This window comes from Tachyglossus aculeatus, chromosome 8 (assembly GCF_015852505.1).
Source record: "Tachyglossus aculeatus isolate mTacAcu1 chromosome 8, mTacAcu1.pri, whole genome shotgun sequence".
Taxonomy (NCBI): domain Eukaryota; kingdom Metazoa; phylum Chordata; class Mammalia; order Monotremata; family Tachyglossidae; genus Tachyglossus; species Tachyglossus aculeatus.
In genome coordinates, this window is record NC_052073.1 from 23,921,694 (window position 1) to 23,937,033 (window position 15,340).

The 15,340-nt window shown below is 49.0% G+C and overlaps 1 protein-coding gene across 1 annotated transcript; it reads right to left on the reverse strand.

The window, feature by feature from the left end:
• Window positions 1–1,985: 1,985 nt before the first annotated feature.
• Window positions 1,986–12,675, reverse strand: AAR2 (AAR2 splicing factor). Its single transcript, XM_038750739.1, has 3 exons — window positions 11,769–12,675; window positions 7,667–7,896; window positions 1,986–3,069 (listed from the first exon to the last, which is right to left on the reverse strand). Exons 1-3 carry the CDS (start codon window positions 12,532–12,534, stop codon window positions 2,902–2,904), a joined length of 1,164 nt encoding a protein of 387 aa, XP_038606667.1. The 5' UTR covers window positions 12,535–12,675; the 3' UTR covers window positions 1,986–2,901.
• Between the last annotated feature and the right edge of the window lie 2,665 nt (window positions 12,676–15,340).

Sequence of the window (15,340 nt, forward strand, 5' to 3'; positions counted from 1 at the left end):
CAAATTGGCAACATATAGAGACGGTCCCTACCCAACAGTGGGCTCACAGTCTAAAAGGGGGAGACAGAGAACGTGGGAATGTGACAAGGGACGTGCCAAGAGGGATTTTCTGGTCGAGGCACCCACAGGAGGCAGGATTTCCCATGGGAGGCACCTACAGGAGGGACTTTCCAGGGGAAGACCCCTATGGAAGGGAGGATTTTCCAGGGAAATTCATTCATGCATTCGATCGCACTTACCGAGTGCTTACCGTGTGCAAAGCCCTATACTAAGCACTTAGGAGAGGGCAATAGAATAATAAAGACACACTCCCTGCCCACAACAGGTCAGCAACAGACAGGAAAATCTAGAGGAAGATTTTCCAGGAGAGACATAATAATAGCATTTATTAAGCACTTACTATATGCAAAGCACTGTTCTAAGCGGTGGAGGTTACAAGGTGATCAGGTTGTCCCATGGGGGCTCACAGTCTTCATCCCCATTGTACAGATGAGGCAAGTGAGGTGCAGAGAAGGTAAGAGACATATATATAGGAGGTGCTCTGCACACAGTAAGCGCTCAATAAATATGATTGAATGAATGATTTTTCCAGGAAGGCCCCTATAAGAGGAGGGATTTTCCTGGGGAGGCCCCTATAAGAGGAGGAATTTTCCAGGGACAGCCCCTAGAGGAGGGATTTTTCCAGGAAATACCCCCATAGGAAGAGGGATTTTTCCAGGAAAGGCCCCCATAGAAAGAGGGATATTTCCAGGGACGACCCCTATAGGAAGTGGAATTTTCCAGGGAAGGCCCCTGTAATGGGGAGGAATTTTCCAGGGATGGCCCCTATAGGAGGAGGAATTTTCCTGGGAAGGCCCCTATAGGAGGGATTTTCCAAGGGAGGCCCCTATTATTGAAGTAAAAACACCAAAGAATTGCTAAACGTACCACGAGGCCTTTCACGCCGCCATTTCAATCTAATCCAAGTGGCCACCGATCTCCTCCCCATTCCGAAGCCTCCTGAAAGCCCACCCATTCGACAACTCCTTTTTCCCCCACTGGATCGAGTCTACATTTGCGGTCCCAGGCGGTAGGGTTTGGATTTCTGGCTCGGCAGAAGTCCAGTTAACTACGGTGCGTCACACCCAGGAATGTTCTATGAAATAATTTTAATAGGGTGAAGGCCGGATGGCAATGCTGAGGAGGAAGAGCAGATGATGCGAATAAAGAAGGCGGCTCCTCCCGCTAGCCAGTGTGGCCTTGGAACTGGCCATGGCTCTGAAGCAATTCTGCTGTGCCCGCGGGCAGAGAAAGGAGCCCTTGGTATGTTCACTTCTCTTCATTTTGCCAACAGGATAAATGCGGCCTCTTTTTTTAACGGCATTTGTACACGCCAGGCGCTGTGAAAAAACACTGGGGTTGATAGATAATCTGGTTGGACTCAGTCCATGTCCCACATGGGGCTCACAGTCTCAATCTTCACTTTATAGATGAGGTCACTGAGGCCCAGAGAAGTGACTTGCTCACTAAGAACGGGGAATTTATCAGCCCGCCACACTTCTGGCCAGCTAAGCGTCTCCTAATCACAGCAGCGTGCCCAATAATTCAACTCTTTTCAGGAAAACAAAAATATCCACGAGGGATGAGTTGGAGTAAATGTTTACATTGATCAAAACCCTGGAGCCTGTCAAGAGGGAGAAGGAAAATTCGGCCTCGCGCGTTAAATTCATGTGCTTTATAACTCCTCAGAGCATCCTACGGCAGCATAAAGGAATCGTCAACATGAAGGAATCATTGACCCCACAGCTATCTCTTCCAGCTGTTGCGTTCGATGCTTTCGGCAACGACGGTGTTCTTTGAGATTCTCGGAAGTGTTCTCAAACTAGGGCATCAGTACCTAGGAAAGGGATCAAGTCATCCTGGAAATGGCCAAAATAAGGTGCGTGCTTTGTGCTTGTGTGATGCCCCCTTCCGCCACCACCGCCCACCCACCCACACAAGATGACTTTTCGATTTAAAAGGGTTTAATGGGCAGGACCTGGATGGCATACAACACTTTGGTGACGGAATCTCCAAGGAAACAAATGGAACTTGAAAACCATCAGCAGTGGGGAGTCTCACTCAGAAACTCGGGCTTAAGAGCTAGGCGAAAAGGCGAGAAGCCACACGACCGCAGCCCGGCACCCGGGGGTATCGCTGCCATTTCAGGCCGTGGTCTCCTGGCCAGCAGCTTAACGCCGTGCCCAATTACCTACGAGCGCAGCCTCTGAGCCTCCTTTGGTTTTGTTGATTCGTTCAGTCAAATCAGCTAGCGGCTTTCTGCGGGCAGAGGATGGGGGGACGCTTCGGGATTTAATTTAGGCTTCGCTGCCCAGAATCAAGAATACTGAGACCTTTGCAAAACCTCGAAAATCAACAGCTGAAGGGAGGAAATCCTCGGCTTCTGGATTATGGCACCGGCAAAAACCGCCGTGGAAACATCAGTCACAAGACTGCCCCTGAGCCGATTAATATGTCCAACTCTGCTGGCTTTGCGCACTCAGGATGTAACCTAAAAGACGCTATTGGGTGGTTTCAAGTGGGAGAGGATGTATTTAAACTTAATGGGACAGTCTACCGCCGTCTTAAATTCAAACGCCCCACCGGGGCGAACCCGTGTTCGGGCAGAACCGAAATGGTTGTTCCTCATTAGCGAGGTCTCCTCCGAGAACAGGATGGGCTCCCTCGGTGGGGCGGGGGGGAAATAAAATAAGAACGAATGTTTAAATCTGGACGACTTGGTTCTTCCCTTTCCCTTCTCGGTCCAAAGGAACGAGGCCGTTAGCGAGTCAGGCCTCTCTTCTCCTCGGGGGCGGACCGACCGGGGAAGACGTCAGAGCCTGAGCCGGAAACCCGAATTCCGGGTTCCCGCGGCTCCGCCCGTCACTCCGGGACGACGCCCTCGGGAAGTTCCACAACCACCGGGGCGCAGTCCTCGGGCTCTTCCTCAAAATCCCACTTGAACTTTTTAGTCAGGTGACCCTTGAACTTTTCCGCCTTCCGCTTCAGGGCCCGGTCGACGGTGGGGCTGCAGATATAGGAGAAGAAGACCTAGAGGGAGGAAACGGCGGACAGTCGTTAGCTGGCATACCCAAGGGGCAGGGAGACATTTGGAAATTTGCCTGTAAGCCCTGGATCGGCTGCTGCTGGCTCTCTTCCTGGGCACCTGCTACGTGCCCCTGATCCGGAAGAAAGAAAAAGTCAAAATCCAAATGCCGGATCTCGATCTGTCCCAAGCCTACAGCCCCTGGCGGGGCGGATCCAGGCAAACCCGAGCACCACAAGCCAACGGGGTGAATCCCCCTCTCGCCCCCTCCTGCCTCACATTGTTGAGTGGTCTCTGGGTGAGGTGGGTTGGAGAAAAAGAGGAAGAAAACTTTTGCTCCTTCAACCTCTTGGATAGACCAAACCCTCACGTGTAAGGAACGGCGGGACGAGAAGCTATTTTTACAGGAGGAAGTCCAATCCCGGAGGTTGGAGAGGCTCTGTGTGGGAGAGTCTGTGGAATTCCGGGTACCACACCGTGGCCCAGCCCTGAGAGGCGAGGGAAAAAATGCAGCTACCTCATTTTTTCACAGCTCTTTCTTATTCACCCCCGAGGGTCCGGAGGATGCCAGCGCATGGCAAATATTACAAGAGCTCCCGGGTCACCTGCTGCAGAACAAGTGAATGATGGGGTTGGGGTGGTGAGGAACATGAGAGACTAACAGCATTAATAACAATGGTGTTTGTTAAGTGGCACTGTACTAAGCGTTGGGGTGGACACAAGCAAATTGAACTGGACACAGTCCCTGTCCCATGTGGGCTCACAGTCTCAATCCCCATTTTACAGATAAGGGAACTGAGGCCCAGAGAAGTGAACTGACTTGCCCGAGGTCACAGAGCAGACAAATGGCAGAGCCGGGATTTCACTGACAAGGAAGGGAATGGGAAAAGCAGAGCCTGGGGTCTCTGGCCTGTAAATCATGTTCAGGGCCTAACCCCCTTTTGAAGACACATCTCCTCCAGGAGACCTTCCCCGATTAAGCCCTCATTTCTTCTCCCACTCCCTTCTGCGTCACCCTGATTTGCTTCCTTTATTCACCCCCACACACCCTCAACCCCACGGCACTTATGTCCACATTCGTAATTTACTTATTTATATTCATGGACTGCCTCCCCCTCCAGACTGTAAGCTCACTGTGGGCGGGGAATGCTTCTAGCTACTCTGTTACACTATACTCTCCGAAGCACTTAGTACAGTGCTCTACACACAGTAAGTGTTCCATAAATACGATTGATTGATAGCCAGGGACACAGGCAAAGATGGAGTGGAGGGTGACAGTCCCTCACACATATCACCAGCGTTCCTGCATTTCCCTGGTAATAACAGAGCACAAGGTGCCATACTGAGCCCCTGGGGGGGTGCGACAGGCACCCAACAGCTGATCTCTGCCCTCTGGGAGCTTACAATCAATCAATCTGGTGCTTGACATTTCCTGGCAATGACAATGAGAAGCCCCAGCCTGAAACTCCACAATAACCGGCCTTATTCTGACATTTACCCTCGATTTCGAATGGCAAACTTGGGCCCATTGCAGTCGCTGATCAGACTCCGACTCCATTCCAGCCCGAGGGGCGTTTCAACAGGGACCGTTCTCTCACGGGGAGGAAACGAGGCTCCCATTCGAAGATGAAACGACGGGACGGGCAGAGAAAACGAAGGGCAATCAATCAATGGTATCTACTGAGCGCTTACTGTGGGCATCGTCTGTACCGAGCGCTCGAAAGAATGACGGAACAGAGTTGGCAGAAATGTTCCCTGCCCACGAGGAGCTTCAAGTCTAGAGGGAAGGGTCAACACTCTCGGTGTTGGACACGCCATCCCAGCTGCCTTTCTTTAAACCCCCGTCGCCTACGATGAAGCTTCACTGGCCGGTGAGGAACCGTCAGAGAAGCTGACCGCGTAGATTTCATTATCTGGGTACCTCTGGGCTGGGGAAAAAGAAAATCGGTTCCCAAGCAGCTTCCTCAGTTAAAAGCCAAAAGCAAGAGAGGAAAAAGAGTCCGACCATTAGCCTGGCAAGCCCCACCTGGACGTGGAGAAACCCAGCTGGGGGTATTCTCTCTGCTCGCACATCACTGCTGTGGCAACAGAGATTCTGCAATTAGAACTCAGCTGCCTGTTCTGCTGACAAGGCCCAAGATAGCAAATGACACAATACAGTTCCTCTGTTAGTTCCACAATGCCGGAACAATAGTTGGCAAAACTGGCCTTGGTTATTCAGGAAAGGGGATATGGGAGGGGGTGGGGAGAGGAGGAGATACGGCGATGCGGGGGAAGATGATAATAATAATATTAGTATTTGTTAAGCACTTACTACGTGCCAGGCACCGTATTAAGCACTGGGGTACATAGAAGATAATTGGGTGGGATACAGTTCCTGCCAATTAATCAATACTAGGTGCCAGGCACTGTACTAAGCACTGGGGGACACAGAAGATAATTGGGTGGGACACAGTCCCTGCCAATTAATCAATCACATTTATTGAGTGCTTAATAATAATAATAATAATGGTGGCATTTATTAAGCACTTACTATGTGCAAAGCACTGTTCTAAGCGCTGGTGAGGTTACAAGGTGATCAGGTTGTCCCCCGTGGGGCTCACAGTCAATCTCCACTTCACAGATGAGGTAACTGAGGCACAGAGAAGTGACTTGCCCAAGGTCACACAGCTGACAATCAGTGGAGCCGGGTGTGCAGCCAACTATACTAGGCGCTGGAGAGACTACACTATATCAGTTGTAGCAGACACACAGAGCCTAGAGACACAGGGGTCACGGTATTTATCCCCCTTTTACAGATGAGGGAACTGAGGCCCAGAGAAATGACGGGACTTGCCCAAGGTCTCACGGCAGACGAGTGGCAGAACTGGGAGCAGAACCCAGGTCTTGAATCCCAGGCCCGGGCTTCTTCCGCTAGGCCACGCCGCTTCTCTACTTGAACCCGGAAACTTTTGAAGACCTCTATTCCCGGAAACTTTTGAAGACCTCTATTCCCAGCAGAAGGTGAGGGGTTGGTTTCTTCCCTCATTTAATTCCCCCTCTTAAGGACGCTTCTCTTGCCGAGAAGCAGCGTGGCCCGGTGAAAAGAGTGGGCCTTGGAAGACGCTCTGCCGGGGTCGGCTGCAAGCTACACCTCTCCGTTTGGGTCTAAACAGTGATCGTCCCCGTGGTGATTACTCTGTTTCACCAGGGCTTCGGGCTACCGGCTTAGACGCCGTCTTTTCCGGGCCCCCGGTTTTATCTCGGGGCCCCCGTTCTCTGCTCGTAGGAGACCGGACGGCGAGGGCTCCCTCGGTTTACACTGAGGACGGCCGTTCTCGGCCGGGGAAACGCTCCCCAGCACCGACAGATTGCACTCTGTGCCGCTTCGGCACTTGAGGCAATTACTGAGCCGCTCGAGAGCAGGAGCTGGTCACAGGGAGATAAACGAGACTCATCTATCTCAAAGGGAGGAAGCAGTACCAGATGAAGGCTATGCATCATTTGAAGCATCCTCCCTAATTACCGCTCACAATAAAAACGTAATTGCTTAAGCTAAAGGCAAATTCCACTTTTGAGAGGAGGGGGGATTACAGCGGAGACTGGCACTTTGATCAGGAAATCAAAGTTACTTTGAGGGCTGGGACGAGCTTTAAGGAGCCACAGGTGTTTCGCTGGAGATAGGTGCCAGGAATTCAACTCAACTGGACCGAGATGTTTCCAGGAGGGAATGCTCTGGGACCCGGGCAGAAATGGCCTCGTGAGATAGAGCACGGGCCTGGAAGTACTACTGTAATCCCGGCTCCACCTCTTGTCTTTCGGGCAAGTCACTTCGCTTCTCTGGGACTCGGTTACCTCAGCTGTAAAATGGGGATTTAGATGGTGAGAGCCCGCACGTGGGACGTGGACTGTGTCTAATCTGATTATCTTCAATCTACCCCTACGGGGGGAGGGAGAACAGGTACTGAATCCCCTCACCGAGGCCCAGAGGGGTTAACTGGCTTACCCGAGGCCACACGATAGCCAAGTGACACAACCCAACACAACCCAAGAGAAGCAGCGTGGCTCGTTGGAAAGAGCACGGGCTTTGGAGTCAGAGGTCATGGGTTCGAATCCCCGCTCTGCCACATGTCTGCTGTGTGACCTTGGGCAAGTCACTTCACTTCTCTGAGCCTCAGTTCCCTCATCTGTAAAACGGGGATTAAGACTGTGAGCCCCACGTGGGACAACTTGATCACCTTGTATCCCCCCCAGCGCTTAGAACAGTGCTCTGCACATAGTAAGCGCTTAACAAATGCCATCATTATTATTATTAATATTAAGTCCTGATGTCTCATCCCCATCCTCTGCTCTTTCCCCAGGCCACGTTGCTCAAAAAACAGCTGCCGCTGCTACTGCCTTTCGGATGGCGCTAAGCCTTCCGGACCACACTAGGGTCACGCACCCATTTCTCCGGGAGAATCGCAGCGGCAACGAGCTGCTCTCTTCCTCCGGCCCAACAGGGCTCGGGAAGTCGGGGTCGGAGAAACCTCCCGTGGGGAAAACTGGCCACCCCGAATCCAGCACGGGGGCGGCGGCCTCCTCCTCTCCCGCTCTTTTACCCACCCGGAGCTGGGGGCTTACCTGTAAGGTGCTTGTCAGGAAGTTGTCCTGGGAGACGATGTCCACGAAGAAGTCGGCGGGAATTTCATTCAGCTGGTGGTACAGGACGGAGATGAGGCTGCTGTAGAGGTCGGGGAATTTTGTCATGGCGTCTTCGGCCCGGCACAGGAGGTTCAGCAGCTGCTTCCAGTGCTCGAACGCGTCGTACACGTTCCCGATCAGGAAACAGACGAAGGCGAACTGCAACTCGGCTGGAAAGGCCCCCCCCCAAGATGAGGAGAAGTTATTTCGGCAGAAGGATCCGAATTATCATCATCATCAATCGTATTTATTGAGCGCTTACTATGTGCAGAGCACTGTACTAAGCGCTTGGGAAGTACAAATTGGCAACACATAGAGACAGTCCCTACCCAACAGTGGGCTCACAGTCTAAAAATTATGGGATGAGGTAATTAATGGAATTATGGGTTGAGGTAAGTGCTCCCTCTGTGACCTCTCGGTATTTATTTATTTTATTTGTACATATCTGTTCTATTTATTTTATTCTGTTAGTATGTTTGGTTTTGTTCTCTGTCTCCCCCGTTTAGACTGTGAGCCCACTGTTGGGTAGGGCCTGTCTCTATACGTTGTCATCTTGTACTTCCCAAGCGCTTAGTACAGTGCTCTGCACACAGTAAGCGCTCAATAACTATGACTGATTGATTGGATATTCGCCCCACCCGCTACTCCACCACACTTATGGACATACCTTTAAATATTATACATTATAATATATTATAATGCCTGTTTCGCCCTGTGGACCGTAAGCTCGTGGCTCAGTGGAAAGAGCCCGGACTTTGGAGTCAGAGGTCATGGGTTCAAATCCCGGCCCTGCCAATTGTCAGCTGTGTGACTTTGGGCCAGTCACTTCACTTCTCTGGGCCTCAGTCACCTCATCTGTAAAATGGGGATTAAGACTGTGAGCCCCCTGAGGAACAACCTGATCGCGTTGTAACTTCCCCAGCGCTTAGAACAGTGCTTTGCACATAGTAAGCGCTTAATAAATGCCATCAAAAAAAAAAAAAGCTAGTTATGGGCAGGAAACGTTCTAATCCTTACTCTCCCAAGGGCTCAGTACAGTACTTTATTTTACAGTAAATTCCATCATCTGTATTTTATTTATTTATATTCATTCCATCCGTATTTACTGAGCGCTTGTGTGCAGGGCACCGTACTTGGTGCTTGGAAAGTACGATTCGGCAACAGAGAAAATCCCCACCCGACAAAGCATTCCCAGTCTAGAAGGGGGAGACTGACAACAAAACAAGTAGACAGGCATCAATAACATCAAAATAGATTAATAGAAGTCTGTCTCTCCCCCTGGACGGTAAGCTTGTTGTGGGCAGGGAACGTGTCTGTTTATTGTTACAGTGTATTCTCCCAAGCGCTTAGTGCGGGGCTTTGCACACAGTAAGCGCTCCATAAATGATGATGGCATTTATTAAGCGCTTACTATGTGCAAAGCACTATTCTAAGCGCTGGACTGAATGACTACCCTGCACATAGTAAGCACTTTAAAAAAAATAACCCAAGATCATACGGTTCAACACCCATTGCTGTCTCATTCCCCCCTCTGCCCGTCCACCGAGAGCGAGCAGCTGCGATGCCAACGGTGGGCAAACTTATTTGCGGCAGGCTAATTTGGGTTCATTCATCGATTCAATCGGATTTATCGAGCGCTTCCTGTGTGCAGAGCACTGTGCTAGGCGCTTAGGTAGTACAAATCGGCTTCTGGACGGAGCTTTGAACATAATAATAATAATGACGGTATTTGTTAAGCGCTTACTATGTGCCAAGCACTGTCCTAAGCGCTGGGGTAGATACAGGGTAATCAGGTTGTCCCCCGCAGGGCTCGCAGTCTTAATCCCCATTTTACAGATGGGGTAACTGAGACGCAGCGTGCCTTAGTGGCAAGAGCCCAGGCTTGGGATTTAGAAGTCGTGGGTTCCAATTCCGACCCTGCCACTTATCAGCTGTGTGACTTTGGGCACGTCAGCCACTTAACTTCTCTGGGCCTCAGTTCCCACATCTGCAAAATGGAGATTAAGGCTGTGGGCCCCACGTGGGGCAACCTGATCACCTTGTATCTACCCCAGTGCTTGGCACATAGTAAACGCTCAACAAATACCATCATTATTATTATTATTGACGACTTAGAAAAGCAGCGTGGCTCAGTGGAAAGAGCCCGAGCTTGGGAGTCAGAGGTCGTGGGCTCAAATCCCGGCTCTGTCACTTGTCAACTGTGTGACTTTGGGCAAGTCAATTGATAATAATGTTGGTATTTGTTAAGCGCTTACTATTCAGCACTGTTCTAAGCGCTGCGGGGGGGATACAAGGTAATCATGGTTGTCCCACATGTGGCTCACAGCATATTTATTGAGCGCTTACTGTGTGCACAGTACTGGACTAAGTGCTTGGGAAGGACAAATGGGCAACAGATACGGTCCCTACCCAACGATGGGCTCCCAGTCTAGAAGTGGGCTCGTTAGCGAGCCAACGAGGGATCCTAGACTGTGATCCTAGGCCATCTCTGTTGCCGACTTGTAGTTCCCAAGCGCTTAGTCCAGCGCTCTGCACGCAGTCAGCGCTCCAGAAATACGACGGAAGGCAGGAATCCGAGGCCAGGACCCGGTGACTCGGGCAGCGTAAGAAGCACCGAGGCTCAGCGGGAAGGGCCCGGGCTTGCGAGTGGGAGGTCACGGGTTCAAATCCCAGCTCCGCCGCGCAACTCTGGGCGAGTCACTTCACCTCTCCGGGCCTCATCTGTAAAACGGGGCCAACCTGAGCACCTTGTAACCTTCCCAGTGCTTGGCACGTAGCAAAGGCTCAACGACGGCCGTTGTGGCTACTATCTGTGGCGGCGGCTGGCACTCACCCAGGAGACCCCGGGGGTCAGTGGGGTAGCGCTGGCCGAGGACGGCCTTAAGGGTGTAGCTGATCCATCGTACTTATTGAGCGCTTACTGCGTGTGCAGCACCGGACTAAGCGCCTGGGAAGTCCAAATGGGCAACAGAGAGAGACGGCCCCCACCCAACGACGGGCTCCCGGTCGTTAGCCAGCCGACGAGGGATCCTAGCCCGTGAGCCCGTCGTTGGGTAGGGACCGTCTCCGTTGCCGACCTGTAGTTCCCAAGCGCTTAGTCCACGCTCCGCAGTCAGCGCTCCAGAAATACGACGGAAGGCAGGAGTCGGTGCGTGAGAAGCACCGAGGCTCAGTGGGAAAGGGCCCGGGCTTGCGAGTGGGAGGTCACGGGTTCAAATCCCAGCTCCGCCGCTTCGCTTCTCCGGGCCAACCTGAGCACCTCGTAACCTTCCCAGCGCTCGGCGCGTCGTAAAGGCTCAACGACGGCCGTCGTGGCTACCATCTGTGGCGGCGGCTGGCACTCACCCAGGAGACCCCGGGGGTCGGCGGGGTAGCGCCGGTTGAGGACGGCCTCCAGGGCGTAGCTGAGGTCCAGCATGTGCCTGGTGACCTCGGCGGGGCTGGCCCCTTCGGGGTACAAGCGCCGGGGCAGCGGGCTGAAGCGGATCTCCGTGCCCGCCCGGACCCGCATCTGGGGCAGGCGGGCCGGGCCCTCCCGGTAGCTCTTGAGCTCGGTGCCCCAGGAGGGCACGTCTAACATTCGCTCGTTCCATCGTATTTACTGAGCGCTTACTGCGTGCGCAGCACCGGACTAAGCGCCTGGGAAGTCCAAATGGGCAACAGATAGAGACGGCCCCTACCCAACGACGGGCTCCCGGTCGTTAGCCAGCCGACAAGGGATCCTAGCCCGTGAGCCCAGGGACCGTCTCCGTTGCCGACTTGTAGTTTCCAAGCGCTGAGTCCACGCTCCGCAGTCAGCGCTCCAGAAATACGACGGAAGGCAGGGAGTCCGAGGCCAGGACCCGGTGCGTGAGAAGCACCGAGGCTCAGCGGGAAAGGGCCCGGGCTTGCGAGTGGGAGGTCACGGGTTCAAATCCCAGCTCCGCCGCTTCGCTTCTCCGGGCCAACCTGAGCACCTCGTAACCTTCCTAATGCTCGGCGTGTCGTAAAGGCTCAACGACGGCCGTCGTGGCTACTATCTGTGGCGGCGGCTGGCACTCACCCAGGAGACCCTGGGGGTCGGCGGGGTAGCGCCGGCTGAGGACGGCCTCCAGGGCGTAGCTGAGGTCCAGCATGTGCCTGGTGACCTCGGCGGGGCTGGCCCCTTCGGGGTACAACCGCCGGGGCAGCGGGCTGAAGCGGATCTCCGTGCCCGCCCGGACCCGCATCTGGGGCAGGCGGGCTAGGCCCTCCTGGTATGTCTTGCACTCGGTGCCCCAGGGGGGCAGGTTGTGTCGTGCCCTGTCTTGGGTGGAGGCGAGGGGCAAGACTGGCAGCACCTCGGGGAAGGAGCAGATGTGCCCGCTGAGGGGCTGCAGCTGCTCCACCTGGGCCTGGCTCAGCAGGCTGGTCAGGGCCACCCACTTCTTCAGGGTGGCATGGGGGTAGGGCCCCAGGTGGGCATCCAGGCGGGGCAGGCCGGCCCTGAGGGCGTCCAGTTGGGCCTGGGGGGTGCTGGGGCGCTCCAAACGCTCCTGGTCCTTGTCCCACCGTAGCATGACCAGGCCTCGTGGGGCCAAGCTGAGGAACAGGCCCGTGCGGGGCCCCGCCTGGGACGGCTCGGCCGCGCTGCAGTGGACGTAGTGGACGCCCGGGGGGATCATCTTCACCCCCCTGAACCTGGGCCCCACCCGCCATGACTCGTAGTCGATGCCGAACTCGGTGCCCTCGGGCACGTCCAGGATGACCAAAGTAGCCCCCTCCAAGAACAGCCTCTTGGCCACTTCCGGTTCCATGGGCGCCGCGGCCCGCCCGCTCCCTCCGGCCATCCTCGCCTTCCCGGACGGGTTTCCGCCCTCGGGAGGGACCGAGACGGGGGCTGCGAGGCGTCGGGACCACGGATGAGGATGGATGAGGATGGATGAAGAAGGATGGACGCGGATGAGGACGGATGGCCCCCCGCACCGGAAGAGGCCGCGGCCTAACCGAGGCGCACCGGAAGTCAGGCCTTTATAACGGCCGGCGCCGGTGCTCCCCCGAAAGCGGCCCGGCCGGAACGAGCGGCCCCGACGCAAAGGGGCCTACCCCCCTCACCCAACCCAGGGGATAATAATTCATCATTGTTATCATCATTATTATCATGCATTATTATTATTATCATACGTTATTGCTCGTTGCTATTGTTAGCGTGGTATGTGTTAAGCTCCTACTAGTATTATGGTGTTTGTTAAGCTCCTATTATTATTACTGTTGTAGTTGATATTTTGTTAAGAGCCTGCTATTATTATTATTATATTTGTTAAGCTCCTACTATTATTATTATGATGGTATTTGTTAAGCTCCTGTTATTATTATTGTAATTGGTATTTTGTTAAGAGCCTACTATTATTATTATTATATTTGTTAAGCTCCTACTATTATTATTATGATGGTATTTGTTAAGCTCCTGTCATTATTATTGTAATTGGTATTTTGTTAAGAGCCTACTATTATTATTATTATATTTGTTAAGCTCCTACTATTATTATTATTATTATGGTATTTGTTAAGCTCCTATTATTATTATTATTGTAATTGATATTTTGTTAAGAGCCTACTATTATTATTATTATATTTGTTAAGCTCCTACTGTTATTATTATGATGGTATTTGTTAAGCTCCTGTTATTATTATTGTAAATGATATTTTGTTAAGAGCCTACTATTATTATTATTATATTTGTTAAGCTCCTACTGTTATTATTATGATGGTATTTGTTAAGCTCCTGTTATTATTATTGTAATTGGTATTTTGTTAAGAGCCTACTATTATTATTATTATATTTGTTAAGCTCCTACTGTTATTATTATGATGGTATTTGTTAAGCTCTTATTATTATTATTCTAATTGGTATTTTGTTAAGAGCCTACTATTATTATTATTATATTTGTTAAGCTCCTACTATTATTTTTATTATTGTATATGTTAAGAGCCTATTATTATTATTAAGCTCCTATTATTATTATTAAGCTCCTATTATTATTATTGTAATTGGTATTTTGTTAAGAGCCTACTACTATTATTATTATTATATTTGTTAAGCTCCTACTATTATTTTTATTATGGTATTTGTTAAGAGCCTATTATTATTATTATTAAGCTCCTATTATTATTATTGTAATTGGTATTTTCTTAAGAGCCTACTATTATTATTATTATATTTGTTAAGCTCCTACTATTATTTTTATTATTGTATTTAAGAGCCTATTATTATTATTATTATTAAGAACCTATTATTATTATTGTAATTGGTATTTTGCTAAGAGCCGGTTATTATTATTATTACATTTGTTAAGCTCCAACTATTATTTTTATTATTGTGTTTGTTAAGAGCCTATTCTTATTACTATTATTACATTTGTTGAGCTCCTACTATTATTTTTATTATTGTATTTGTTAAGAGCCTATTATTATTACATTTGTTAAGCTCCTACTATTATTTTTATTATTGTATTTCTTAAGAGCCTATTATTATTACATTTGTTAAGCTCCTACTATTATTTTTATTATTGTATTTCTTAAGAGCCTATTATTATTACATTTGTTAAGCTCCAACTATTATTTTTATTATTGTATTTCTTAAGAGCCTACTATTATTATTACATTTGTTAAGCTCCTACTATTATTTTTATTATTGTATTTCTTAAGAGCCTATTATTATTATTACATTTGTTAAGCTCCTACTATTATTTTTATTATTGTATTTCTTAAGAGCCTACTATTATTATTATTATTATATTTGTTATGCTCCTACTATTATTACTATGGTATTTGTTAAGCGCCTACTACTATTATTGTTACTGTATATGTTAAACGGCTACTATTATTATAATGGTATTTGTTAGGTGCCTACTATTATTATTATGGTATTTGTTAAGCTCATTATTATAGTTGATATTTTGTTAAAAACCTACTATTATTATTACTATATTTGTTAAGCTCCTACTATTATTATTATCATTGTATTTGTTAAGAGCCTACTATTACTATTATTATTATTATACTTGTTAAGCTCCTACTATTATTATTATTACTATGGTATTTGTTAAGCGCCTACTGTTATTATTATTTTTACTGTATATGTTAAAACGCCTACTATTATTATAATGGTATTTGTTAAATGCCTACGATTATTATTATTATGGTATTGGTTAAGCTCCTATTATTATTATTATAATGGTATTTGTTAAGAGCCTACTATTATTACTATTATACTTGTTAAGCTCCTACTATTAATATTATGGTATTTAAGAGCCTACTATTATTATATTTGTTAAGCTCCTACTAGTATTATTATGGTATTTGTTAAGCACCTACTATTATTATTATGATTATTATTGTATATGTTAAACACCTACTATTATTATATGGTATTTGTTAAGCTCCTACTATTATTATTATTATTATTATTATGGTATTGGTTAAACTATTATTATTATTATTATAACGGTATTTTTGTTGAGCCTACTATTATTATTATTTTTGTTAAGCTCCTCCTATTATTATTATTATGGTATTTGTTAAGCGCCTATTATTATTATTATTGTATATGTTAAATGCCTGCTATTATTATAATGGTATTTGTTCAGCGCCTAC

What these genes read in the sequence shown, in the direction of transcription:
- AAR2 (XM_038750739.1), bottom strand. Translation starts at nt 12,534, where the DNA reads ATGGCCGGAGGGAGCGGGCGGGCCGCGGCGCCCATGGAACCGGAAGTG. An exon ending in CGACCCCCAGGGTCTCCTGG is followed by an intron (nt 7,897 to 11,768) that starts GTGAGTGCCAGC and finishes GGGCCTTTCCAG; the next exon opens with CCGAGTTGCAGTTCGCCTTC. An exon ending in TCCTGACAAGCACCTTACAG is followed by an intron (nt 3,070 to 7,666) that starts GTAAGCCCCCAG and finishes TCCTCCCTCTAG; the next exon opens with GTCTTCTTCTCCTATATCTG.